This window comes from Myxine glutinosa, chromosome 1 (assembly GCF_964187855.1).
Source record: "Myxine glutinosa chromosome 1, kmMyxGlut1.1, whole genome shotgun sequence".
In the NCBI taxonomy this organism is placed as follows: domain Eukaryota; kingdom Metazoa; phylum Chordata; class Myxini; order Myxiniformes; family Myxinidae; genus Myxine; species Myxine glutinosa.
In genome coordinates this window covers 66,245,077-66,271,116 of record NC_136261.1, presented here as the reverse complement: position 1 = coordinate 66,271,116, position 26,040 = coordinate 66,245,077, and the positions used below count along the sequence as shown (strand labels likewise).

At 43.6% G+C, this 26,040-nt stretch overlaps 1 protein-coding gene and 1 pseudogene across 1 annotated transcript in view; both read right to left on the bottom strand.

The window, feature by feature from the left end:
* FARSA (phenylalanyl-tRNA synthetase subunit alpha) overlaps positions 1 to 18,145 on the bottom strand; it is a 157,720-nt gene extending 139,575 nt beyond the window's left edge. The window contains exons 1-2 of the mRNA XM_068112593.2: positions 17,931 to 18,145; positions 15,505 to 15,642 (exon numbers count right to left, since the gene is read on the bottom strand). Of these exons, the coding sequence (XP_067968694.2) occupies positions 15,505 to 15,642; positions 17,931 to 18,077 (285 nt within the window). The 5' untranslated portion in view covers positions 18,078 to 18,145. The remainder of the gene's footprint in view (positions 1 to 15,504; positions 15,643 to 17,930) is intronic.
* Positions 18,146 to 24,471: 6,326 nt separating this feature from the next.
* Positions 24,472 to 25,661, bottom strand: LOC144890614 (uncharacterized; annotated as a pseudogene).
* Between the last annotated feature and the right edge of the window lie 379 nt (positions 25,662 to 26,040).

The following is a 26,040-nucleotide window of genomic DNA, read 5'->3' as shown; positions in this document are numbered from 1 at the left end:
TCACCTGAGGTGACAGGTACTCCACACCATGCCATGTTTTGATTATTTTTTATGATGCAAATGTTTGGATTGTGAGACGCATCATGACGTGGGTGTGACATTGTGCGTAATTCCATCTCTCCCTCCTTATGAGGATTGATGATGAATTGGTGATGGCAAATTTTGAAGTAAAGGGATTGTGGAGACGAATTTGGTATAGGGGAAATATGGGGAAGACGTGACAGTAGTGACGAATTTGTAAATGTGTACATTTTTGTACATATGGGGTGAGAACAAGGGTAGGGTAGGTGACAGGGGGGTGACGTACGGTAGGGACGAGCTTTCTCACTTCGGCCTCCGTACGCATTTCACCTTGCATTGCCTTATTGACGTGTACCCTTGTGACCTTACCCCTCGCTCAATTGTCTTTCTTTTGTCTCCCACATGACCTGTGCGCCATTGGGTGCCGATGGGAGCGTGCGTGAGGTGGCCATTGTGCGCCCGAGATTCCCAGAACCAGCATGCATTGCGTTGATGTACCACTTTATGGACCGCTGTTCTGCGGCCAAGTACCACTTGATGGACCCCAGGTTCTGGGGCAGGGCACCTCTGTTGGAAACCGGCCATAGTGGCCAGGGAATCTTGCTTGCGGACCTCGGTAAGGTGGCACCTATGCCAAACAGGTGGACCACCCTTAGTTGGCCCCTGAGGCCCTAAATAAAAATGGACACAAGTTGTGCTTTTTTATTATGTCCAAATAGGCCGCATGAAGCCAGAAGACGTCGGGAAGAACATCGGCCCAGCAGAGAAAGAGAAGACCACCACCAGTTGTTTTGTTGTGTGTATTATGAGCCATGGTGACTGCGCACTGGATGGTGCTTTTGGGTGCTTTGTGGTGCTTTGTGGTGGTTGGTGCTTTTGGGTGCTTTGATGGTATTGGTACTGGTGCATCGATGCAATGCGTGCTGTCTCCTCCCTCCCAACAGGAATTTCTCTCTCTTGTTCCCTAAAAAGAAAAAAAAGAAAAAAAAAAAACACAGGTCCTGGGTTGCGTTGTAAATAAGAAATCACGTCATTGTAAATAATGCTCCCCACCGTAAATGTATAGTTTGAGAATAATTCCGTAATTCGGTTAGCTGTGGGCTTGAGTCTGTTAGACAGGATGCAATGCAATAGGGGGACATACTTATTTGTGTTTTAAAATTGTCACACTCAGGGTCAGGTTAATTGTAGAGGGAATTACACCTACGTGTCACACTAAGTTAAAGTTTAATAGGCCCGAGAACGGACCTGAAGAAAGGGGGGTGCAGTGTAACGATTTTGAGAAGTGTGTAACGAATTTGAGAAGTGTGTAACGAATTTGAGAAGTGTAACGGTTTTTGAGAAGTGTAACAATTTTGGAGGAAGTGTAATGAATGTGAAAGCGTTACAATGGTAACGTTACAATGTGAACGTTACAAACGTACGGTACCACCCTGTAATGTAAATAATGGTCGCAGTCAGCGTCCTAGTTAATTGCATGAAATATACACGCAGGTCACGATATATCTTTTAAATAGTGTATTTCCTTATTCCATGTAGGCTAAGTATGTGTTTTCCCACTAGATTGACTTTGCATTGTATCAAACAAAATAAGCGTAGGCCCTTCCAATTTCCCCAAAACCTCCCTGCCAATTGCTTTCCGCATTTTGGCCGGTTTTCTTCAAACCACCATTGGCCACGAGGTAAGGTTGGGGAAGAAAGGCGTGCCTCCACCTCGTCATAAGAGGAAAGGAGTGAACCAGCCCTAACAGCCAATCAACACCGCGGTGAGTGACCCGGTAGGCGTGCCCTCGGAGTCGGCGGCTTGATTTCGCTCGAGGTGATAAAAGCGACTGCAGGGGACTGCTTTGAGAGATGAGCTGGAGATGACCCTGGGAGAGGAGCAAAGAGGCTGCACCAAAGAGAGGCGGTGAGATGCGAAACGCTCCAAGCCAAAGAAGAGAGGTACTCGGCAAGGAGACCAGCTTTGGAGAGACGCGCTGAAAGGAGGGAGACGGCCCCACCCCAGAAGAGGAGCAGGTGTGCCGAACCAGCGCGTGCCGTCGACCACAGCGGATACACGACGAGGGTTTCCCGCCAAAACCGCGAGGAATTGCGAACGGCGGCCTCCCGACCTTGCCTCCATCTCAAGCCTTACCTGCCTGCAATTATCCCCTGTGTAAGTGTGAACGTCCTGTCCTGCTCGTTTGTCTTGGGGCTAAGTAAAAATGAATAGTGTAAGTTAAGGATTCGCTGTGTTACTGCTTCTTCCATCCATTGCTTGTGTGTGTATAATAAAACCTGTTCTTCCTCCGTATTCTTCTTCTTCTTCTTTTTCATTCTCTTTCGGTCGCTTTAGAGATTTCCCGATTGAATATCTGTGGGGCGATCTGGTCAACGTCGGGTGGAATCGGGTTTTAATCGGGGAGGAACTGTTCGGACGCGGTTAAATACACCACCGCTCGGTCAATATAACATCTAAAAGCCGCGTCTGTAACAATATATATATATATATATATATATATATATATATATATATATATATATATATATATATATATACACATACACACTACAGACACTACAGGTCAAAAGTTTTAGAACACCTCAATTTTTCCAGTTTTTATTGAAATTTACGCAGTTTAATTTCTCAATGTAATCTGAAATTAAGCATGGAACAAATAAACAATTGGAGGTAAAAAAGAAATCATGGAATCATTTTGTTTAACAAAATTTAATTTAAATTTTTGACTTAGCAAAGTAGCCACCTTTTGCATATAGAACTGCCGAACACAATCGTGGCATTCTTTCTGCAATGGAAATCAAATATTGTTCGGGAAGTTCTTCCCAACACTGCAGCAGAAGTTCCCACAAATGTGTTCAGTAGTCCACTGGCGGTGCTTCATGGCCCAGGCAAGCCTTTTTCTTATTTTGCCATCTGAAGACTGGAAGAAGGTCTTATGGACCGATGAATCAAAATTTGAAATCTTTGGTTCATCACGCAGGGTTTTTGTACGCCGTCGAGTAGGCGAAAGGATGGTTCCTCAGTGTGTGACAACTGTCAAATAACCAACTGTCAAATTTACATAACATTTACATAACCAACTGTCAAACATGGAGGAGAAAGCGTGATGGTCTGGGGCTCTTTTGCTGGTTCGGCAACTTGCACAGAGTGACTGGTACCCTGAACCAAAAGGGCTACTACAGCATTTTGCAGCGCCATGCAATACCCTCTGGTATACACCTAGTTGGTCAGGGGTTCATCCTTCAGCAAGATAATGACCCTAAACACACCTCCAGGCTATGTTAAAACTACCTTCGAGGAAAATAACAAGACGGTAGGCTTCAAAATCATGGAATGGCCAGCACAGTCTCCAGGCTTAAACCCCATCGAGCTGGTTTGGGATGAACTGGACAGAAGGGTGAAAGCAAAGCAACCTACAACGCCGCATGTATTGACTCCGCCATTGAACTGAACGCCTCGGAGTATTAAGCTCGTTTTGGTCATCTGTGTTATCCTGCGGTGTTCACTAAGGGTAGTCACGCGACAACTGGTGTCAGGAGTGGGATTCAAACCTAGTGGACACTCTGTGTCCAAAGGGCAAATTGCGCTCAGCTTTCGGAATCTAAATTTTTTAACGACCGTCTTTCTCTCGTCGAGGGGGAAGTAATCATAGTACCGGGGTGTCAAATTTTGTAGTCGATTGGAGTACGAAGCGCAACATTGCGTTTTTCGAACAATTAAAAATATTTTTATTTTCTGAGGTAAAAATAGGCGGGTGGGAGAACTGCTTTCTCACCGCGGATGGCAGAAGCAAGTGAGATGGCCGAGCGGGTTGGGGACCCCGAAGAACTTGGAAGTGAGCCGGAGATAGATAGAGGTTAGGAGGGAAACCTCCCCCGTCCCGAGCATTAGTCCACCCCACTCCCCCATGGCAGGGGGGGGGGGAGGGGGGGGAATGGGAGCGGCCGTGATACCCGACCAGGTCTCACTACAAATGATAATGGAACAAATAATGGGAATGAATGGATTTAGGGACGAAATGAGGGAGATGGCTAAATAATTAAGGGGAGATATGAGGGGAATGGAAGGGGAATTGAAGGGGGATATAAAGGGAATGAGTGCAAAAATTAATGCTCAGAATGAGCGCAGTGAACGAATGGAAAATAAAATTGATGGATGAACAAGTGAGTTGTAGGAAGAACAAAAGAATGAGCTTGGGGCACAGAAGAAGCCATGGGCAACAGAATTTGATTCAAAACGGGAGGAGTCAGCATTGGGAATGGAAGAGTGTGAGACCCAAGCTGATACGCTTGGGGAACAGGAGGTGGCATGTGTAGAAGTAAATGTGGAGTGTCTAGAGGTAAATGGGGGAAACTCAAATTTAAATGAGGAATGTTTGGAAGTAAATGGGTGTTACAATGCACCAGCAGGGGGAGGAATTGGAACTTTTGCAGCACCAGGGCAGTTGTGCGGAGCAACAGGGGGTAAAGATATTGGAGGTCCATGTAACGGAACCGGACCGGGTGTGTGTAGATAAAGACCTGCCGGGGCCGCAATTGGATGATTATGAGAATAAATTTGTACTGGAGCGGCCGAGCACCTTGGACAGTATCATCGGGGAGGACATTGATCGAGTCCAAGAGAGTCTGGGAGATGAGGTGAGTCGGTCCATCGAATGTCCCCAGGAGGAGGTTAAGGTAGCTAGATTCGGATATGGAAGAGTTGGGAAATATATCCTTGGAAGAACTGGTCCCCATAATTAATTTGGAACAGCTAGAGGGAGGGGTGGAAGAACCCGAGGAAGGAGTTGTCACCCGCAGGCTTTGTTGTCACCAGAACCTGAGGAAGCATCACATTACAGGCAACGCAATTCCCCCTTACTTTTCAAAAGAGTTAGGTGGGAAAGACCGCTGAGTGGGAAACCCCGTTGGAAGAAAAATAGTCGACTCTCATTTACATTAAAGGGGGCGTTGGCTGTTGAGCATACCAATGAAGACAATGTGGCAAGTCAAAGGGCACGCCACAAACTTTGCTTCCTCAAGTATCCGCCCTGCTCAGACGGCTCAAAAGACGGAATGCCAGACCATTCGGTGCTGTTGAAATGTGCTGGGGAACCGAAAACAATTTGCATGTCTGTTTGTGCCACAAAGGAGTCAACCACCTTTGCCGATTGTGCTGGAGCCAGGACGAGCTGCACCCGACAATGTTGGGAGGATTCAAAGGAGCTGTTGGCCTCTTGACCCTTCCAGACGAGATTTTACATTAGCACCTTACCCTTCCTCTGAAAGCTTACATCACACACACTGTTCTCACATGCACTCACATGTTTCTTCTCATTCAATCTATTGGCTTGACTTCATGTGCGAAATTAGATAGCCGGGACGTTTTCCAAAGATCGCTCATACTATTAGCCAGCACGAATCCACAGTTCTGCATGGCTCTAGACCCCTGCGAGGGGAAAGCGGGCTGACTAAGGGTAAGCCTTTATTTGTTTTTTTAAAGTGCCACATCAGATATTTCTGTGCATACTGCCACCCATTAACAATTTATATTAAAAAGGCTCTTCTGGCTAAACAGTTGCATAGGCTCTGGAAGACAGAGTGTTGGCCTATCTTTATCTAACTTCACACAAATAGACTTGTTCAGGGACAAAGGACAGCTGAAAGAATAACAGAAAGGAAGATGAATTTGGAGGGGAGCTTTCCTTGACATGCCTGGGAGGCACACATGAATTGCTGATGGGCTTGCAAGTGAAGGCCCAGTTTCTGCAGCTGGTGTGGACGTGTACCATGACTGGATTGGCATGTGCTGTGGCACGCCAAAACTGGATTGACTGTGGGACTAAGCATGACACAGACCTCGTTATCTTCTCTCTTGGCACTCCTCCGCTGTTGGCTTGCATAGTTGCCGCTGCTTTGTGCCCCCAATGGCGAGGTGTTTACTGCACCCTGCAAGTGGCGGCACAAGCTCTCACAGCGATGAAGTTGTTAACGTGTCTGTCTCTGCCATATCAACGCAGCTAGGTCCGAGGTCGTTCATGTGGACATGCCACTTTGATGCTGTCATGTTGGATGTGAGAAAATACAATGGGAAACGAAATTAAAATTGTTAATTAAAGAAAAGAGACAAACACACTGTCCGGGAAACAAGGAGCTTCCTATCCTCCCGATCTTGGACATTTTAACTTGGGTTACAAAACACTTACTCCAACATTCCTTACGAAATAACTAATTAATAACTAACCGTTCATTACTCCCAGTCATTTTCATAAGTACACTACATGACCAGAAGTATGCGGACAGCCCTTCTAATTAGTGGATTTAGCTGTTTCAGCCACACCTACACTACCGGTCAAAAGTTTTAGCACACCTCAATTTTTCCAGTTTTTATTGAAATTTACGCAGTTTAATGTCTCAATGTACTCGGAAATTAAGCATAGAACAAATAAACAATTGGAGATAAAAAAAGAAATCATATCATCGTTTTGTTTAACAAAATTTAATTTAAATTTTTGACTCGGCAAAGTAGCCACCTTTTGCAGATATAACCGCCGAACACACTCGTGGCAATCTTTCTGCAATGGAAATCAAATATTGTTCGGGAAGATCTTCCCAACACTGTTGCAGAAGTTCCCACAAATGTGTTGCACTTGTAGGTTGCTTTGCTTTCACCCTTCTGTCCAGTTCATCCCAAACCAGCTAGATGGGGTTTATGCCTGGAGACTGTGCTGGCCATTCCATGATTTGAAGCCTACCGTCTTGTTCTTTTCCTCGAAGGTAGTTTTGACATAGCCTGGAGGTGTGTTTGGGGTCATTATCTTGCTGTAGGGTGAACCCCTGACCAACTCGGCATATACCAGAGGGTATTGCATGGTGCTGCAAAATGCTGTGGTAGCCCTTTTGGTTCAGGGTACCAGTCACTGTGTGCAAGTCGCCGACTCTGGATCCAGCAAAAGAGCCCCAAATCATCACACTTCCTCCTCCATGTTTGGCAGTTGGTGTCACACACTGAGGAACCATCCTTTCGCCTACTCGACAGCATACAAAAACGCTGCGTGATGAACCAATGATTTCAAATTTTGATTCATCGGTCCATAAGACCTTCTTCCAGTCATCAGTAGTCCACTAGCGGTGCTTCATGGCCCAGGCAAGCCTCTTTTTCTTATTTTGCCATCTTAGCAATGGCTTTCTTACTGCCACTCGACCCGTCAAAGCTGCAGCTCGAAGTCTTCCCTTCACAGTTGAAACTGAGACTTGCTTACTTCGACCAGTGTTAAGCTGTGATTGAAGCTGTTGTCCTATGAGCTGCCTATCACACAAGCTGTTGACTCTCAGAAACTTGTCTTCTGATTCTGTTGTGGCTTTGGGTCTGCCAGACCTCTTCCTGTCAGAGTTTTTTCCAGTTTCCAATTTACTACTTCCTGCAGTGCAATATTGTCCAAATAATGCTTCAGAGGATGTAATAACGGTCTGTTCCAATACTGCTTTTATACAGACGGAGGTTTGTAATCAAGTAATCAGCAGAGGTTGGGACACCTGTAGGAATTGTTTGCATCAACCTTCAAGGCTTAATTTACTTACATTGTTGCAGAACAGCTGTAAGTTGTTAACCCATTACTTGTTCTCTGAAGGCCTTTTTTTTTTTACAATATAACTGCAATTTACACTATTTTTCCGTTTTGGCTAACCTAAACTTATTTTTTAACCTCGAGCAGTTTACTGCTTACCTTTGTACCATTTCAGGTTATTCACTGGAAAATAAACTGCGTAAATTTCAATAAAAACTGGAAAAATCGAGGTGTTCTAAAACTTTTGACTGGTATTGTATTGCTGACAGGTATATATTAATCAAGCACACAGCCATGCAATCTCCATAGACAAACATTGGCAGTAGAATGAGCCATACTGAAGAACTTTCAATGTGGCACCGTCATAGGATGCCACCTTTTCCAACAAGTCAGTTCAAATATCTGCCCTGCTAGAGCTTCCCCATCAACTGTAAGTGCTGTTATTGTGAAGTGGAAATGTCTAGGAGCAACAACAGCTCAGCCACAAAGTGGTAGGCCACACAAGCTCACAGAACTGGTCCGCTAAGTGCTGAAGCACGTAAAAATCGTCTGTCCTCGGTTGCAACACTCACTACCAAGTTCTAAACTGCCTCTGGAATCAACGTCAGCACAACAACTGTTCGTCGGGAGCTTCTTGAAATGGGGTTTCATGGTCGAGCAGCCGCACACAAGCATAAGATCACCATGCGTAATGCCAAGCGTCGGCTGGAGTGGTGTAAAGCTCGCCGCCATTAGACTCTGGAGCAGTGGAAACACGGTCTCTGGAGTGATGAATCACGCTTCACCATCTATCAGTCCGACAGGCGAATCTGGGTTTGGCGGATGCCAGGAGAACGCTGCCTGCCCGAATGCATAGTGTTACGTGCTCCTCCCCAAACCCCGGTCAAGGTGTACCTCCGAGCCCCGAAAGGAGTCACGGCAGAAAGATGCGTTATTCTGTGTTCAATGACCAATGGTGAAACCACACCAATTTATATTAAAAAGGCTCTTCTGGCTAAACAGTTGCATAGGCTCTGGAAGACAGAGTGTTGGCCTATCTTAATCTAACTTCACACAAGTAGACTTGTTCAGGGACAAAGGACAGCTGAAAGAATAACAGAAAGGAAGATGAATTTGGAGGGGAGCTTTCCTTGACGTGCCTGGGAGGCACGTTATTCTGTGTGTCAATGACCAATGGTGAAACCACACCAACCAGTTGTTACAAAAAAACAAGTATTGTATTAATGTCACACCAGAATAACAGCACAAATACAATATTAATCAATTGTACAACAAATATTATATCATTCCTATGATGGGACCATCAGTTTCTTACTCAATAACTCACTGTGCTCCAAGTGAGCGAAAAGAACATTCCCCAAAGTCTCTGTCCCAGCACCAAGCAAAAGTCGATCCACGTTCCGGCGATCGCAAGAAAAAGGTCGTATCGAGACCAGAATCCAGGTCGGCTGACAGTCAACGCTGCCGAAGAGGCGCAAAGGTGCACCCAAAAGGCGACTGGGAAATCACATCTTCGGGTATGAACGTTCAACGGCTACCAAACGGAGGACCGCAAATTCCCACTCGAAATCCACGTTACACACGCAAACCAGGCTAACGGCTGGGTGCGGTGAAATGGCTGGAGCGAGGTGAAAAGGCTGGAGCGATGCGAAATGGCAGGAGCGAGGCGAAATGGCGGGCGGGCCCGTAATGGAGGCGTACCTGCTCTCCAACGATTCTCTCCGGAATCAACCACAAAACCCGTCATACAGGTTTATCTGTCACAGCGATAACCACTCTGTCACAGGAATCCCTTTCCCGGGAAAACCAAAGTTCGCTCGTGACCCCCGTTCGCCAGCGTCTCCTCGAGACCTCAAAGCAGCTCGGCTTTTCTTCCCGACCTCTTTGCTCCGCTTTCTTGCTTCCTCCTCTTCTTCTCCCGGTTTTCTCCCGATCCGGTTTCCGGTTTCTTTTAAAACACTAATTTTTCACCTTTTGCAAACAGTTATCTCCATTTCACTTAAACGATAACAATAATAGTACATGGAACGAAAAATGCTTACAGTGGATGAAAACCACAACGACGGAAGTGACGAATCCGTAACAATAGTGCCAACTGTAAAGTTTGGTGGAGGAGGAATAATGGTCTGGAGGCGGTTTCCATGTTTCCATTTTTCATGTAATGGAGGGGGTTTCCCAGAATTTCTCTCGCTCCAGTGTAAGCCAGAGCATTCAAGACTACCCGCTTAAACTCACATGTCATGTAATGGAGGGGTTTCCCAGAATCATACTAACTCCAGTGTAAACCAGAGCATTCACTACCCCCTTAAACTCACATGTCATGTAATGGAGAGGTTTCCTAGAATCATACTTGCTCCAGTGTAAACCAGAGCATTCACTACCCCCTTCATGTTTTCTGCACATATTTTACTTGGCGGATACTGGACTCATCGCCATAATGTCTGCCTACAAGACCTCACCTAGCCCCCATGTTGTGTGCTCGTGGCGATTTTGATTACATTATATTTCCTGTATTAAGTATATGAATGAATGAATGATCGTTTTAAGGCCATTTTCCCCACTAGAGCAGGGGTTGGCCTTGCGGGCCCCATGACAATCATGGTTCCCTGCTTGAGGCAATGTTTTTATGGCCAGATGCCCTTCCTGGCACCAACCCTTAGTCGCCTCTTACGATGCGCAGGGATACGGTGTACCTATTCTAAATCGGGGTACACACTGTGATCATTCATCCCAGCAAGCTGGTACTCAATTTTCCGACCTCGGAAGGATGACAGGCTGAGTCAACCCCCCTGGCGTTAATTCAGCAATTAACTGGGATTCGAGCTCAGGATCCTGGGATCTCAAGCCGGCACCCTAACCGCTAAGCCAACACCAGGCTTTTTCCTGTATTAAGTGAGTTTTCATTATATTGGATCGCAACTGTACTCTATTTATCTGCCCGTTTTCATGCCCGTCTATCTTTTGTCCCGGGATTCTCCGTTTTTGTCGTCCTGTGCCTTCATCTATCTATAATTCCATTAATCTCTGTGTGTATGTGTGTATGTGTGTATGTGTGTATGTTTGTCTGTGACCGCTGTTTCTCGACAACCACGGGTCCGATATACTTTAAACTTGCCAGGTATATTGCTGGGGACCCGAGGATGTGCCTTTTCAAGGTTTCATATTAATCGGACAAGTACTTACCGAGCTATGGCGATTTCTTTACCAAACACTGCAAGCCGTTCGCTTTGGACCAAACCATTGCATGTAAATAGAGGGGGGGGGGGGTTCTGTGGTCGTTGCGAATGGACCAAACCATTCATGTAAATAGAGGGGGGGGGGGGGGGGTTCTGTGGTCGTTACTGCCACGTGGTTTCAAAGTTTTTTTTTGTTGTTGTTGTTTGCACGCATGTTTTTTTGCACCCACGTACGGGCACGCCCTAGGATGTTTACACACACACACCCCTACACAAATTTTTTTTTTTTTTTTTTTTTGGCAAGGAACGGGCACCCACGTACGGGCACGTCCTAGCTTATATATAGTACGGGCATGCCCTAGTCTATCTATAATTCCAGTAATCTCTGTGTGTGTGTGTGTGTGTCTGTGTGTCTGTGTGTTTGTTTGTCTGTGACCGCTGTTTCTCGACAACCACGGGTCCGATATACTTGAAACTTGCCAGGTATATTGCTGGGGACCCGAGGATGTGCCTTTTCAAGGTTTCATATTAATCGGAGAAGTAGTTACCGAGCTATGTCCAAAAAACGATTCAACCAATCAGAGAGCAGCGAGCTATCACGTGTGCCGAACGTGCCGAACAGACTCTGCCTCGGACGGCACATTTGAGAGCGTATTCATTTATTTCACGTTGGCAAACTATGTTGGCGCTATGTTGGCGTTAAACTATGTTTTAAAACTAATTAAAACTAATTTGCGATTCATCGTAACTGCGATATGCGACCTTCCGGACAGTCAAATGAGGACGTCACTTCCGGACTTACGGATAGTCATAGTGACGACGTACTGATGCTGAACGTGGCGAGCAGACGCTGCCTCGGACGGCACATTTGAGAGCGTATTCATTTATTTGACGTTGCAATCTGTGTTGATTGTTGTAAGGTACGATCGATTGTAGTACACGTTTATAATAACTCTGCCGATACAGGCCCGATTAACTGCAGCGCCATCCGAGCTGCAGCGTCGGGACGATACATTCATTGTACGGTCACATCACGCACTTACGGGCACGCCCATGCATGCATGGGCGAAGACATTTTTTTATTTTTTTTTGGCAAGGAACGGGCACCCACGTACGGGCACGTCCTAGTATAATAAACTCTTATTCTGCAAGAACAAGTTTGGTGTGGTGACCGGCCATTGCAGACTTAACACGTGAGAAACCATTTTGGCACGGCTATAATGGCAAATTTCTGGGTCAGGTTAACATTGGTAATGTTCTCTAATAGGAGATAGGTGGAATTAACAAGTCTAACCACACTCTATGGCAGGGGTCAGTAACACATACCATGCCTCACGCACAAGGGAAAGTTGCCAGTTGTAATAAACAAATACGTTTTTTAACACTGATTTTATTTGTATTCATGACACTCCAGCCCCTGTGTTTGCCATATTTTTCTCATCCCCCCTACCCCCCGTGAAACCGAATCAAGAACCCAACGGATTTTTTTAATGTGATCGTGCAGCACAAGCATGATGGACCAAATGGCCTCCTCCTGCATCAACGTTACTTGCTAGGATTGATTGGTCTGGTATCGATGCGATCACAAACTTCAATGCAACCGGCAGACATTATCGGGTTTTGTATTTGTGTGCAGCAGAATCGCGTCTTTATTTCATGCAATGTAAAGATGGCACTTCGGTATTTTCCGTGACATGTTCATTGGAGGGAACAGCGATGAGAAAATCAAGCAATGGACAATATTTCTGTATTTATTGACATAGACAGAAATTCTCCTGCCTGGCAGACATCTGTTCATGGTAACGCGCTTGCAAGGTTTTGTACCTGGCTAACTTCTACAAAAAAAACCTCATAAAAACTACCATGGGAGTAATTCACATAATCGTAGTCTTGATACGTTAGCATTGCACCCCATCTAGATGAAATGTGTTAAGAAACGAATCAGCATTTCGGAATAGCACCTCTATTCCCGATAATCGCGACAAATTTATCTGATGACGAAAATACGGACACATCCATATGAGTCGTTACAAAAATATGGAGTTCCGTGCTATATAAAATAAAATAAAACCACCGTTTAGAGGCCATTTTTCCCCGCAAAGCGGGGGTTGGCCTTTTCGGGGACCGTGGTAGTTGTTGTTGTTTTTTTTTGTCCCCTTTTTTGAAGCAATGTTTTACGGCCGGATGCCCTTCCTGACGCCAACCCTTTTTGCCGCCTTCAACGACAAACAGGGAATTACCAGTGAACTGGTACTCAATTAGCCGACCTCGGAAGGATGACAGGCTGAGTCAACCCCCCTGGCGTTAATTTGGCGATCGACCGAGATTCGAACCCAGGATCCTAGGATCCTAAGCCGGCACCCTAGCCCCTAGCCCAACACCAGGGATTGTGCTATATGTGCTATATGAAAGGAGTTTAACCCAAGCATTTGTGCCTTGCCACTCCCACCGGTGAAAACGATCCCCCAGCAACAAACAATTAACCCCCTTACTCTACAAACTTATATATAAACAGTATATTTATGGACACATTCCCTCTGAGGTTTTTTAATTAACAGAAAAAAAAAGTACAAAATATTTCCACAAAATCTTAAGCTTGCGCAACACATTATTTTTTAGGAACCTGTCCCTACAAGGAGCACCCACACGCCGCCCTCAAATGTGCCGTTATCTAAGAGCCTAACCCCCATGTTCGACGAGGGTTTACTGTAGTTTGTTTTTACGAGTACACCCACAGACTCCGGGAGGGGCAGGACGCGTCATTCCTCTTTGGGGTATATAGATTACAGACGATCTATGGGTGGGTCTCAAGAACATTGGGTGTGTGTTCATTTACCAAGTTTATTGTGAAGAGATCGCCAAGTGGTTTACGCATTTGAGCAAACACTCCATTCAAAACCGCTAAGGAACGGCTGGCTTGGCAAGCGCTAGCTAGCTGCTTGGTAAAGAAGCACAACCCGAGGTTCTCCCTTTGTTTCGTATGAAACAGCAGGAGCGAGTTTTTAAAATTCGCTACGAAAAATGCCACGGTAGCGGCAGAAAGGGTCATGTTATTAACCCAACATTTGTGGGTTATATAGAGTACAGTAGATCTTCGCTCAGATCTGTAAGTAAACCTTACTTCACGGATGTCAGGATTCCTCCAAATTTCTTTATTTAGTGTTATAAAGAGCATTGGCGACTGTTTAAAAAGCTAAGCATACGTGTTTGTGGTGTATAATATTTTTACTTCCTGTTAGAAGCCATTGCTCCCACAGAAACGCCATTATAACTATAAGCTATTTGTTCACATTATCACTGCAGGAAAAAGGCCTTGGGGAAGTGGGACATTATTAGTATTAATATTGTTTTGTAATAACATTAACAATATGCGATTATCATCAATTTTGTTATGAAAAGCGTCTTTGGAAAAACGCCACGATGAATGTTCTTTGGAAATACGCCAAGATAAAGCTAATTTAGCATATATATATATACACCTCAACGTGCAACCCCATTGACGGCAATGGTGTGCAAACTCGCTCGGGGGGGGGGGGGGGGGGGGGGGGTGGGGGTGAAAACCCCCTTGTGGAAGGGTGCAAATGAATGCGCTTACAACCTTCACCTGATTATGTAACCCTTCGTCATCCTGTCAAGTTTGGTTGAGATTGGATAAGTAACGACAGAATGTGTTGGCGTCAAAAATTAATCAGACAGACACAAATGGCGTATTTTAGTATGATGATGGAAAGTTTCAACCTAATGCAATTACACACACAATTAATATGTCGCGTTTATCAGGGCATGGCCGCACACAATATATATATTTTACTGCAGGCTCTAAGTCTAAGGCTTGTGGAGGGGCTGCAACACAAATCACGCACATACATGTAGACACATTTATGAGACAGCATGGGATTTAACTTTCGATCAAAACAGTGAAGTAACTCCCCAGGTGGGGGGGGGGGGGGGCACTATTTGTGCCCCATATTTGTAGTTGTCCTTCTCTCCACACCGAGTGGGGCAATTGAGGAGGGATTTCCTCCTCCCCATATATACCAGCGGATGGGGTTTGTCCATGTTATATCCTCTAAATGCTGAGCATCAAGTAACAAAGCTGCTCGCACCATTTTTAAGTCTTTGGTAAGACCTGGCCGACGTCATAATTGACCCGATAACCTCCCCAATTCAGAGCAGACTCTCTAACCATTATTTGAAAGAGTCTGATCAATGCGATGCATTTTCTTATTAAACTTTCCCCGAGTCTGGTTATTGCACTTGCAATTGTGCAAAATTAAAATATTGGAAACAGGTTGCAGTTTCCAAAGGCATTCATGAGCAAATGTTATTAAACGGTTTTCAGCGGTTGGTCAATGTTTGTGCCCTCCCTAGGATGGACGTTAAACTGGGAATCTCGTCTTTCAGCTTGATGGACATACATATTCCACGGTGGCCTTCACAAAGTGGAGGTGAGTTATCGCTGGCATCCTGAACAAATTCCAAATTCCTGCTCCAAGCTACAGCAGGAAGGATTGCTCGAGCTCCCAGCAAATGATGTTACCCACAGCCATATGCTGCATATGAAAGAAGAAGAAGCGGTCCGATCAAACTACAAACCACCAAGACTGCACATACAAACAAGAAGTAATGAAGTGAAGCATTACATGAGCTAGAATGAAAAGGAAGTCGTGGTAGGGTAGTTGTGACCTGTGCCCCACTTTTAAATTTGAACCACGACCTGCACATATAAATTTGCACCGAGCCAAAGGAAAGTTTACCATAAGCTCCTTTTGAAGGATTCCACTCGGAGGGATTGCATCAAATACTCGGGCTTCATGACTGCCTTCTCTCACAACCTCTTGACCTTCACTCGTCAATTCCCATCTCTTGGTGGAGCGCTGCTGTGCAGAGATCACCTGGAACAATCCAGCGGAACATGTTCACAAGGAAAGCATCGTCAACGATAGTCCGTCATTCGTCAAAAGCAGTCAAATTTTACCACACCAGCAATCCAGCATCATTGCCAAGGATGCCTATTGCATCATACTACAACAGGAATCATTCCGAAGGATGCCGATTGCATCATACTACAACTGGAATCATTCTGAAGGATGCCGATTGCATCATACCACAACTGGAATCATTCCGAAGGATGCCTATTGCATCATATTACAACTGGAATCATTCCGAAGGATGCCTATTGCATCATACTACAACTGGAATCATTCCGAAGGATGCCTATTGCATCATTCCACAACTGGAATTATTCCGAAGGATGCCTATGGCATTATACAACGAGAATCATTCTGAAGGATGCCAATTGCAACATTCTGCAAGTGGAATCATTCTGAAGGATGCTGATTGCATCATATGACAACTGGAATCATTCCAAAGGATGCCAATTGCATCATTCTACAACTGGAATAATTCTGAAGGATGCCTATGGCATTATACAAATAGAATCATTCTGAAAGATGCCGATTGCATCATACTACAAGTGGAATCATTCTGAAAGATTCTGATTGCATCACACTACAACTGGAAAAATTCTGAAGGATGTCAATTGCATCCTACTACAACTGGAATCATTCTGAGGGATGCCTATTGCATCATACGACAACTGGAAGCATTCCGAAAGATGCCTATTGCATCATATTACAACTGGAATCATCCCGAGGGATGCCTATTGCATCATACTACAACTGGAATCATTCCGAAGGATGCCGATTACATCTTATGACAACTGTAATTATTCCAAAGGATGTCCATTGCATCATACTACAACTGGAATCATTCCGAAGGATGCCGATTGCATCATTCTACAACTGGATGTGATGAAATCAAGAAGATCCTCGTAATTCCCTCCAGTGGTGAGCTTCCCTATAAGAGGGACTGCTTTACGAGTGAAGGGTTACTGCGCTGTTAAATGTGACTGGACTTGAGTTTGGTGAGATTAATAATATTGCTTATGTGCTTGCTTAGGATGTGCTCGGGAAATATCTTGGAGTACTAATGTATTGCTCTATCTTGTTATAAACGATGTGGAGATTGATTTCAATAAAGCTCTACATCTTGAGAGAGTTTGTGAGTTAAAATTTTACCACACTGGAATCATTGCGAAGGATGCCTATTGCATCATACTACAACTGGAATCATTCCGAAGGATGCCGATTGCATCATACTACAACTGGAATCATTCCGAAGGATGCCGATTGCATCATACCACAACTGGAATCATTCCGAAGGATGCCTATTGCATCATACCACAACTGGAATCATTCCGAAGGATGCCTATTGCATCATACCACAACAGGAATCATTCCGAAGGATGCCTATTGCATCATACTACAACTGGAATAATTCAGAAGGATGCCTATTGCATCATACTACAATTAAAATCATTCCGAAGGATGCCGATTGCATCATACAATTGGAATAACTCCGAAGGATGCCTATTGCATCATACCACAACTGGAATCATTCCGAAGGATACCTATTGCATCATACTACAACCGGAATCATTCTGAAGGATGCCGATTGCATCATACTACAACTGGAATCATTCCGAAGGATGCCGATTGCATCATACTACAACTGGAATCATTCCGAAGGATGCCGATTGCATCATATTCATACTACAACTGGAATCATTCCGAAGGATGCCTATTGCATCATACTACAACTGGAATCATTCCGAAGGATGCCGATTGCATCATACAATTGGAATAACTCCGAAGGATGCCTATTGCATCATACCACAACTGGAATCATTCCGAAGGATACCTATTGCATCATACTACAACTGGAATCATTCTGAAGGATGCCGATTGCATCATACTACAACTGGAATCATTCCGAAGGATGCCGATTGCATCATACTACAATTGGAATCATTCCGAAGGATGCCGATTGCATCATACAATTGGAATAACTCCGAAGGATGCCTATTGGTATTGCACCATACTACAACTGGAATCATTCTGAAGGATGCCGATTGCACCATACTACAACTGCGGGCTTAGAGTATTTCCAGATAATAATATTCGTGAGTCAACACTACATCGCGTGACAACGAAACCTAACGACAGCACTCTCAACACAATGCCTGCCGGCTAAGGCCGTCCGAATCATTGAATGAGAGCGCCTCCTTAAGCATGTGGATCATTGGATGTACACACGGCGCAGTCCACGTTGACGGACGTACTTCTCCCAAAGACTGCAGACTTTTGATCGCTCCCACAACAGCCTGGTGATCATGACCGATGGTATTTGCCAGGTCACAGCTGTCCAGACCTGTTGGAGCCTCGGCAAGTCGCTGTAGCACCAGCTCTGATAATGTAGCCTCCGCCATGACTTCCTCACTCCTTGGTCGCTGGATATACAGTACAACTGTACAAAGTCTTTACAAACACAAAGTGTAACCATGAATTACCTTTTTGTTTTAGACATCCATTGTAGGAATTGTAATAAAGCTACAGAGATAGTCAAGCGGCGTTATATTAAAAAGAACGGATTATTAAAGCGAACGATGTATCGGAGGAGCAGATTTCTGCGCCTATACACCGCCTTAAACATGCAGTTATTGTCGATTAAGGTTGGGTCTTTCCATGTCAATTTAAATTAATTATTGGTAGGCTTCCGCCCAACCACCAACTATTTGCTTAAATTTCCAAAAAATATTACGTTTATTGCGGCAAAAACGTGCAACGTTGTGGTTTCGTGTTTTGAGCTGGTTTTGAATTGCAATTGCTTAGATTGGGGCGTGGCTAGTATATAGGGGTGGAGCAAAGCTTGGGAGCGACATGGCCAAGGGTTGTGTGCCATTACCAACGAGATTCCAGAATATTACATGATATTTATAGAATACTTACCACGCACAGTCTTACAAATTTGTAATTGCATCTATCTACACTTCTCAGGTAAATGTGTAAAATTTATGCTTTAAAAAGTCTGCTATGGAGTACATTCATAAGCCTTTACAAAGTTGCTTTTATTAATGTTACCTTCGCCACCAAAGGTTGATGGAGGTTATGTTTTCAGCCCTATCTGTCTGTTTGTTACTTGCAAAATGGAAGGTTTTTCCAAGTGCATTGGTCGGTTGCGTTTGTGGTTTGTCTGTTTGTCTGTCTGTTTGTCACCGGTCTACAGGTCACGATTCGAAACCGATCGTCACGAAACTTCACCAAGTTGTATAGGTCGTCCCAATTGAGAAGCCTATTGATTTTGAGGTCAAAGGTCATCTGGAGGTCAAATTTCTTAAATCGCCATTTTAAATCCGATTCACTTGAAAATTGAATAGCATTTGTACATCGAGTCACTAAATTGGGAAATGAACTTTTTTTGAGGTCAAAAGGTCAAAGGTCAACTCAAGGTCAGACTTACAAAATCATCACTTTTCATATGAAAAACCGTTAATTTTCATCCGATTGACTTGAAAATTGAATAGCATTTGTATATTGCCTCACTGAATTGGGAAACCAACTATTTTGAGGTCAAAAGGCCAAAGGTCAACTCAAGGTCAAACTTCCAAAATCATGAATTTTCATCTGGAAAATCATCACTTTTCATGCTGTTGACCTGAGCTTTGATCAAGATCGTCAATTTTAATCTTAATGAAATGGACAATTTGCTGTATCAATGGAAAACGTTTGGGGGAGGGGGGGGCCGATTTTGCAAGTATCGTGGTCCACATGACATCTTCTTGTTATTCTGTCTGTCTGTCTGTTTGTCACTCGCCTACAGGTCACAATTCCAAACCGATCGTCATGAAACTTCACGAAGTTCTAGAGGTCGTCACAATTGAGAAGCCTATTGATTTTGAGGTCAAAGGTCACCTGGAGGTCAAATTTCTAAAATCGCCATTTTTAATCCGATTGACAAATTGAACACCATTTGTGTATTGACTCACTAAATAGAGACACCAACTATTTTTGAGGGCATAGGTCAAGGGTCAACTCAAGGTCAAACTTTCAAAATCATCAATTTTCATCCAATTGACTTGAAAATTTAACAGCATTTGCATAGGGCCTCACTGAATTGGGAAACCAACTAATTTTGATGACAAAAGGTCAAAGGTGAACTCAAGGTCAAACTTCCAAAATCAATTTTCATCTGAAAAATCATCAATTTTCATCCAATTGACCCGAGCTTTGATCAAGATTGCCAATTTTGATCTTGATGAAATGAACGATTTGCTGGATCAATTGCAACCTTTTTTACGGGGAGGGGGGTGGATTTTGCAATTATCTTGCTCTAGGTATGACGTCTTCTTGTTTGTCCGTTTGTGAACAAAATATCTCAAAGTTGTGGACGAATTCGTACGAAAATTGGCAGAGATGTAGCGTATGTCACAAGGACAAAATGATTAGATTTCGGTGAAGATCCGGATTCGGATCCAGCTACTCGAATTTGTTAAGTGATTCTTCACCATTGGGAGATAGCACCAAAAACGATACATAGCAGGATATCTCAAAAAGTTATCAATGGATTTGGACGAAACTTGTTGGACAGGTTGTGTGTGTGACAAGGAAGAATCGATTCAATTTTGTTGAAGATCCGGATCCGGATCCAGCTAGTAGAATTTTTAAGTGATTCTTCACAATTGAATGATATGGCCAACCAGATGGAGGTATGTTCTCTACTGAGTGTTGTTCTAGTTCTCAAGTGTTTTCATATAACTACCAACGCTGATAAAGACGCCAGAATAGGTCGCTGGAGTATAAATCGGGAGATCGTTAGGACGGCAAATTTTACGACTTCTGCTATGCTTCTTTCACTAGCCGAGCACAATAAATGCTGAGGTGATTCAAAATTCCAATGCTTCTAATTTTGCACCGTTTTCGATGTATGTTCAATATGCGCTACATCAAATGTCATGTAACATGTGGTAAAGTTTCAATTTCTTCCGTTGAACCGTTTTTGATGTACGCCTTTAACAAGATGCAGACACGTGCGTACGTATGCAACCAATTGCTTAACCCCGCTTTTCGTTTCGTGAGTGCGAGATAATAAAAGGAGCTTGATAGAGAGCATATCTCATATATATATATATATATATATATATAATATATATATATATATAATATATATATATATACAGAATCGAGGCTCGTGTAAGAGCGGACACATTGAACATGAAAACATGCACACACACAAAAAACATACAATGAAGGGAGCGGGAGACAAGAGGGGGGGGGGGGGGGGGGGGAGAGGGAAGCACACAAGCACAACAACAGAAGAGTACAAGGACGTCGGTAGGTCTGTGGAAGGGGGAGGGCTGGGGGAGGAGGGAGGTGTACATGGTAAAAAGCAAATGAACACCACTAGGAACCCCAGGAAAGAAGTTGGGGGTTGAAAGAGGCGGATTTGGGGTGAATTAACGGGGGTAGAAAAGATCAAGGTTTTGGATGGGAGAAGACAGATGGTGGTGAACAGTTGTTTTAAAGACCTGGAGGGAGGAGAGGGATTGAAGAGAATGAGGGAGTTTGTTCAAGAGGTGGAAGAAAAGAGGATGAAGGAGTGAAGGTGAGCAGAGAGTCTTGATTTTGGAAGTTTCACCAGAAGAGGGCTGCTGGCAGATCTTGTGCGACCTGTAGGAATATTTGGGGGACTGAGCACAGACAGAGCAGGGGGAGCAAGGCCGGAGAGGAGTCGGTGGAAGAAAGAAAGTCCACTGACCTGCCTGCGGTGAGTAAGTGAAAGGCCCTCAGAATCAGCTTCATCACGGGAAATTCCAATGATTTTCCAATGCCAAATGATTTTCCAAGTTCCAATGACCTCTGCCAAGTTGAACAGTTTACATCTTGTATCCCACTGTTAGGCCTGATCTGGATCTGGACCTGAACCAAATTTGAATCAGCTTGTTGTTTTCGCCGACCCAACTAATCCACATAGTCCACTTAACAGCCATTTTAAGCCATTAGAAATGGCAAGGAGTACATATATAGACTAAACCAACTTTGAGAGCTTAAAATGATATTGTTGTGGCACCTCATGACAACACTGATCTTTCCGAGCAATTGACAAGTCATTCTGCCTAGCAACCAAGCTTTTGCATCTCCTACACTGTTATAGACTGATAACCACCCTACTGCCACTTATATCACTTGGAGAAGTCCAGTTACGTATATGGTGCTGTGTAGACACATAATCCAATGTATTACAGAAGTCCATGGCAAAGTAACATAGAAAGCATGTAATGCAATAGTGCATAGCAACAGACTCCAATAACTGACTTTTGTTTGTATCGCGTTTTGACTTTTTAGGCCCTGGTATAGCTAGTGAGTGAAAGTGAAGAAAGTGAAGTGAAGTGAAGATATGAGTGAAAGAGTGAAGGTGAGTAGAGAGTCTTGATTTTGGCAGTTTAACCATAAGAGGGTTGCAGGCAGATCTGTGCGTCCTGCAGGAATATTTGGGGGACAGAGCACAGAGAGAGCTGGGGGAACAAGGCCGGAGAGGAGTCGGTAGAAGACGGAAAGACCATCAACCTGCCTGGGGTGAGTGAGTGAAAGGCCCTCGGAGTTAGCTTCATCGCGGGAGATTCCAATGATTCTGAAAGCTTTGGCTTCAACAGCATGAAGACGAGCTAGGTGTGAGGCAGGAGCACCAGCCCAGAGGGGGGAACAGTATACCATTGAGCTGCGGATGAAAGCCTTGTACGTGGTGAGGAGCTCAGGTGTGCCAAGGAAGGACTTCGCACGACGGAGGATGCCCAGTCGGCGACTGGCTTTGGAGGCCAGCTTGGAAATGTGGTTTTCCCAGGAAACATCACGGCAGATAGTGAGACCCAAAACGCCAAAAGCCTGAGTGACAGAACTTCTTCAAGAGGATTGTTCAGACAGTAGATTGGGGGGTTGTCCAGACGGTCTTTGAATGACTCGCTACACTATATGTTGCATGTATTTTAAGTTTCCCGTGCAAAATGGATCTGCGTTGTACTTTAGCATCGATAACCCTCACTCTTGATTTTGATTGTTACCTCGGCCACCAAAGGTGGACTGAGGTCATGTTTTCACCTGTCTGTTTGTCAGTCTGTCTGTTTTTTGTTTGTGAATATGATATCCCAAAAAGTTGTGGATGGATTTGGACTACATTTGGTGGAGAGGTTTTGGTATGTGACAAGGACCAATCGATTCAATTTTGATGAAGATCTGGAGAATTTTTATAATTTCTAAAGTGATTCTTCACCATTATTAAATAAATTAAATTAATTAAATTAAATTAAATTCAAATTAATTAATTCAAATTAATTAATTCAAATTAATTCAAAATTAATTGAATTCAATTGAATTGAATTGAAATTGAATTCAAATTAATTGAATAAAAATTAATTCAAAATTCAAATTAAATTAAATTAATTAAATTAATAATTAAAATAAATGAATTATTATTATTATTATTGAGTGATCGTGTCAAAAACGAATATATCGCACGATATTTCAAAAAGTTGTGGACAGATTATAACAAAACTTGGTGGATGAGATAATTAGGCGATAATAACAAGCCGATTCTATCTTGTTTGTGGTCCGAATCCAGAACCGGCCTATCAATGGGATACAAAACAAACGTAAACTGTTCGGCCTGGCAGAGGTATGCTCTCTACCGGGTGTCGAGTGGCCTTCTAGTTTTGATTGTTTTTGATCGTTTGTGTTGGCGACTGGTAGCGTGCTTTTGTCAACTTTCAGATAATAAAACAAACCTATCATCCGAGTGGCAGGCAGGAGCACAGAGATCTGAACATGGAAGGCTGATAAGCTGTGGTTCATGAAAGGAACATATTATCCTTGTGAAGTGGATGACAGAATGGAAAGGGCAGGTGGAATACATCTGGTGCAGAGGCGGAAGATGATATAAAAGCTCATAACCAGTCTGTGGTTGTTTATCAGTAGCTCACTGGTCTTGCCATGCTGATAAAGATTCGTAATGTAAAGTGAATTTCTAAGGCAGAAAAGGTAAAAAAAAAAGGTTAATGGAGAGCAACAAGCCATGTTGCACTTCATCGCACAGCAATAAATTACTGATCTATAAACCAAGAAATGAAACTTGGTGTGGCATTTAATGTCAGTAATTGTGTTTTACATTTAAATCCTCAGAATAAGCTGATGGAAACTGTGAAACCAAACTTTGGAGGCCTGCATTGGAATATGGGCAGTCCAGGACAATTTGTGCTGGATGTTGACACCTAGAAGTTCAGGAAACAACATATATTTACCCAGGTGTACACCCATCTGACGTTAATATATGTTCCATCATGGAGATATGTGATTATCTTCAAAAAGTTGCAGTTTTGCTTCCAACTCTGCACTCGTTGAAGTCGCTGCAGAAATATATAATTAATCTAGGAAACGCTTTGGATACACAGTGCTTTCAGAAAGTATTCAGACCCCTTAACTTTTTTCACATTTTGTTATGTTGCAGCCTTATGCTGAAATCGTTTAAATTCATTTTTTCCCTCATCGATCTACACTCAATACCCCAAAATGACAAAGAGAAAACAGGATTTTAGAAAGTTTTGCAAATTCATTAAAAAAAAAAAATTGAAATATCACATTTACATAAGTATTCAGACCCTTAACTCAGTACTTAGTTGAAGCACCTTTGTTAAGCCACTCCTGCGTGTCTTGGCTGTGTGCTTACGGTCATTGTCCTGTTGGAAGGTGAACCTTCAGCCCAGTCTGAGGTCCTGAGCACTCTGTTTCAGGTTTTCATTAAGGATATCTCCGTACTTTGCTCCGTTCATTGTTCCCTCAACCCTGACCAGTCCCCCAGTCCCTGCTGCTGAAAAACACCCCCACAGCATGATACTGCCACCACCATGCTTCACCGTTGGGATGGTATTGGGCAGGTGATGAGCGGTGCCTGGTTTCCTCCAGACATGACGCTTAGAATTGAGGCCAAACAGTTCATTCTTGGTTTCATCAGACCACAGAATCTTGTTTCTCACAGCCCGAGAGTCCTTTAGGTGCTTCATGCAAACTCCAAGCCGGCTTTCATATGTCTTTCACTGAAGAGAGGCTTCCGCCTGGCCACTCTGCCATAAAACCCAGATCGGTGGAGTGTTGCAGTGATGGGTGACCTTCTGGAAGTTTCTCCCATCTCCACACAGGATCTCTGGAGCTCAGCCACAGTGACCATCTGGTTCTTTGTCACCTCTCTTACCAAGGCCCTTCTCCCCCGATTGCTCAGTTTGGCCGGGCGGCCAGCTCTAGGAAGAGTCCTGGTTGTTCCAAACTTCTTCCATTTAAGAATTATGGAGGCCACTGTGCTCTTGGGAACCTTCAATGCAGCAGAGATTTTTTGTAGGCTTCCCCAGATCTGTGCCTCGACACAATCCTGTCTCTGAGCTCTGCAGGCAGTTCCTTCGACCTCATGGCTTGGTTTTTGCTCTGATATGCATCGTCAGCTGTGAGACCTTATATAGACAGGTGTGTGCCTTTCCAAATCATGTCCAATCAATTGAATTTACCACAGGTGGACTCCAATCAAGGTGTAGAAACATCTCAAAGATGATCAAGAGAAATGGGAGGCACCTGAGATAAATTTCAAGTGTCATAGCAAAGGGTCTGAACACTTATGTCAATGTGATATTTCAGTTTTTTCTTTTTAATAAATTTGCAAAACTTTCTAAAATCCTGTTTTCTCTTTGTCATTATGGGGTTTTGAGTGTAGATTGATGATATGAGGGAAAAAAATGAATTTAAACGCTTTCAGCATAAGGCTGCGACATAAGAAAATGTGAAAAAAGTGAAGGGGTCTGAATACTTTCTGAATGCACTTTATACACTATTCTTAAGGTCACCTTATTGTAAATAGTGACCCCTTGAATGTGACCTCGCTCAACATATTCAGGGAAATTTTCTACATTAATCGAATTTATCATGGAAATCTGCCCTTGTCATCACCTAATTTGGTGCTGAAGCTTGCGGATAATTTCCATTTAGATATCATTTCAGTTTTAGTTAATGGTTCATTGATGAAGTAAATATGTCCTCGAGTGCATAACACATCGATATTATGTTTGCTATTTCCATCTGAACCCACGACTCAGGATGCTGACATCCCTAGTTCATGATATCTCATACACCATGTTGATTGGTCCATAAGGTCTTAAAATGACCTTGGAAATCACGTAAATTGGAAACGATGTCATTATGTGTATTCAAAGTCATCCATGAGCCATAGATCTCCAACAAAGAGTTGATAGTCCACTAAACCCTTGTGGCTGCCTTTTTACACACCACTCCCACGAAGGCAACTCCTGTGGTTAGATAATCTTATTTTAAAATAAAGAGATGCAGCTGGTTTCTGTCGTCAGG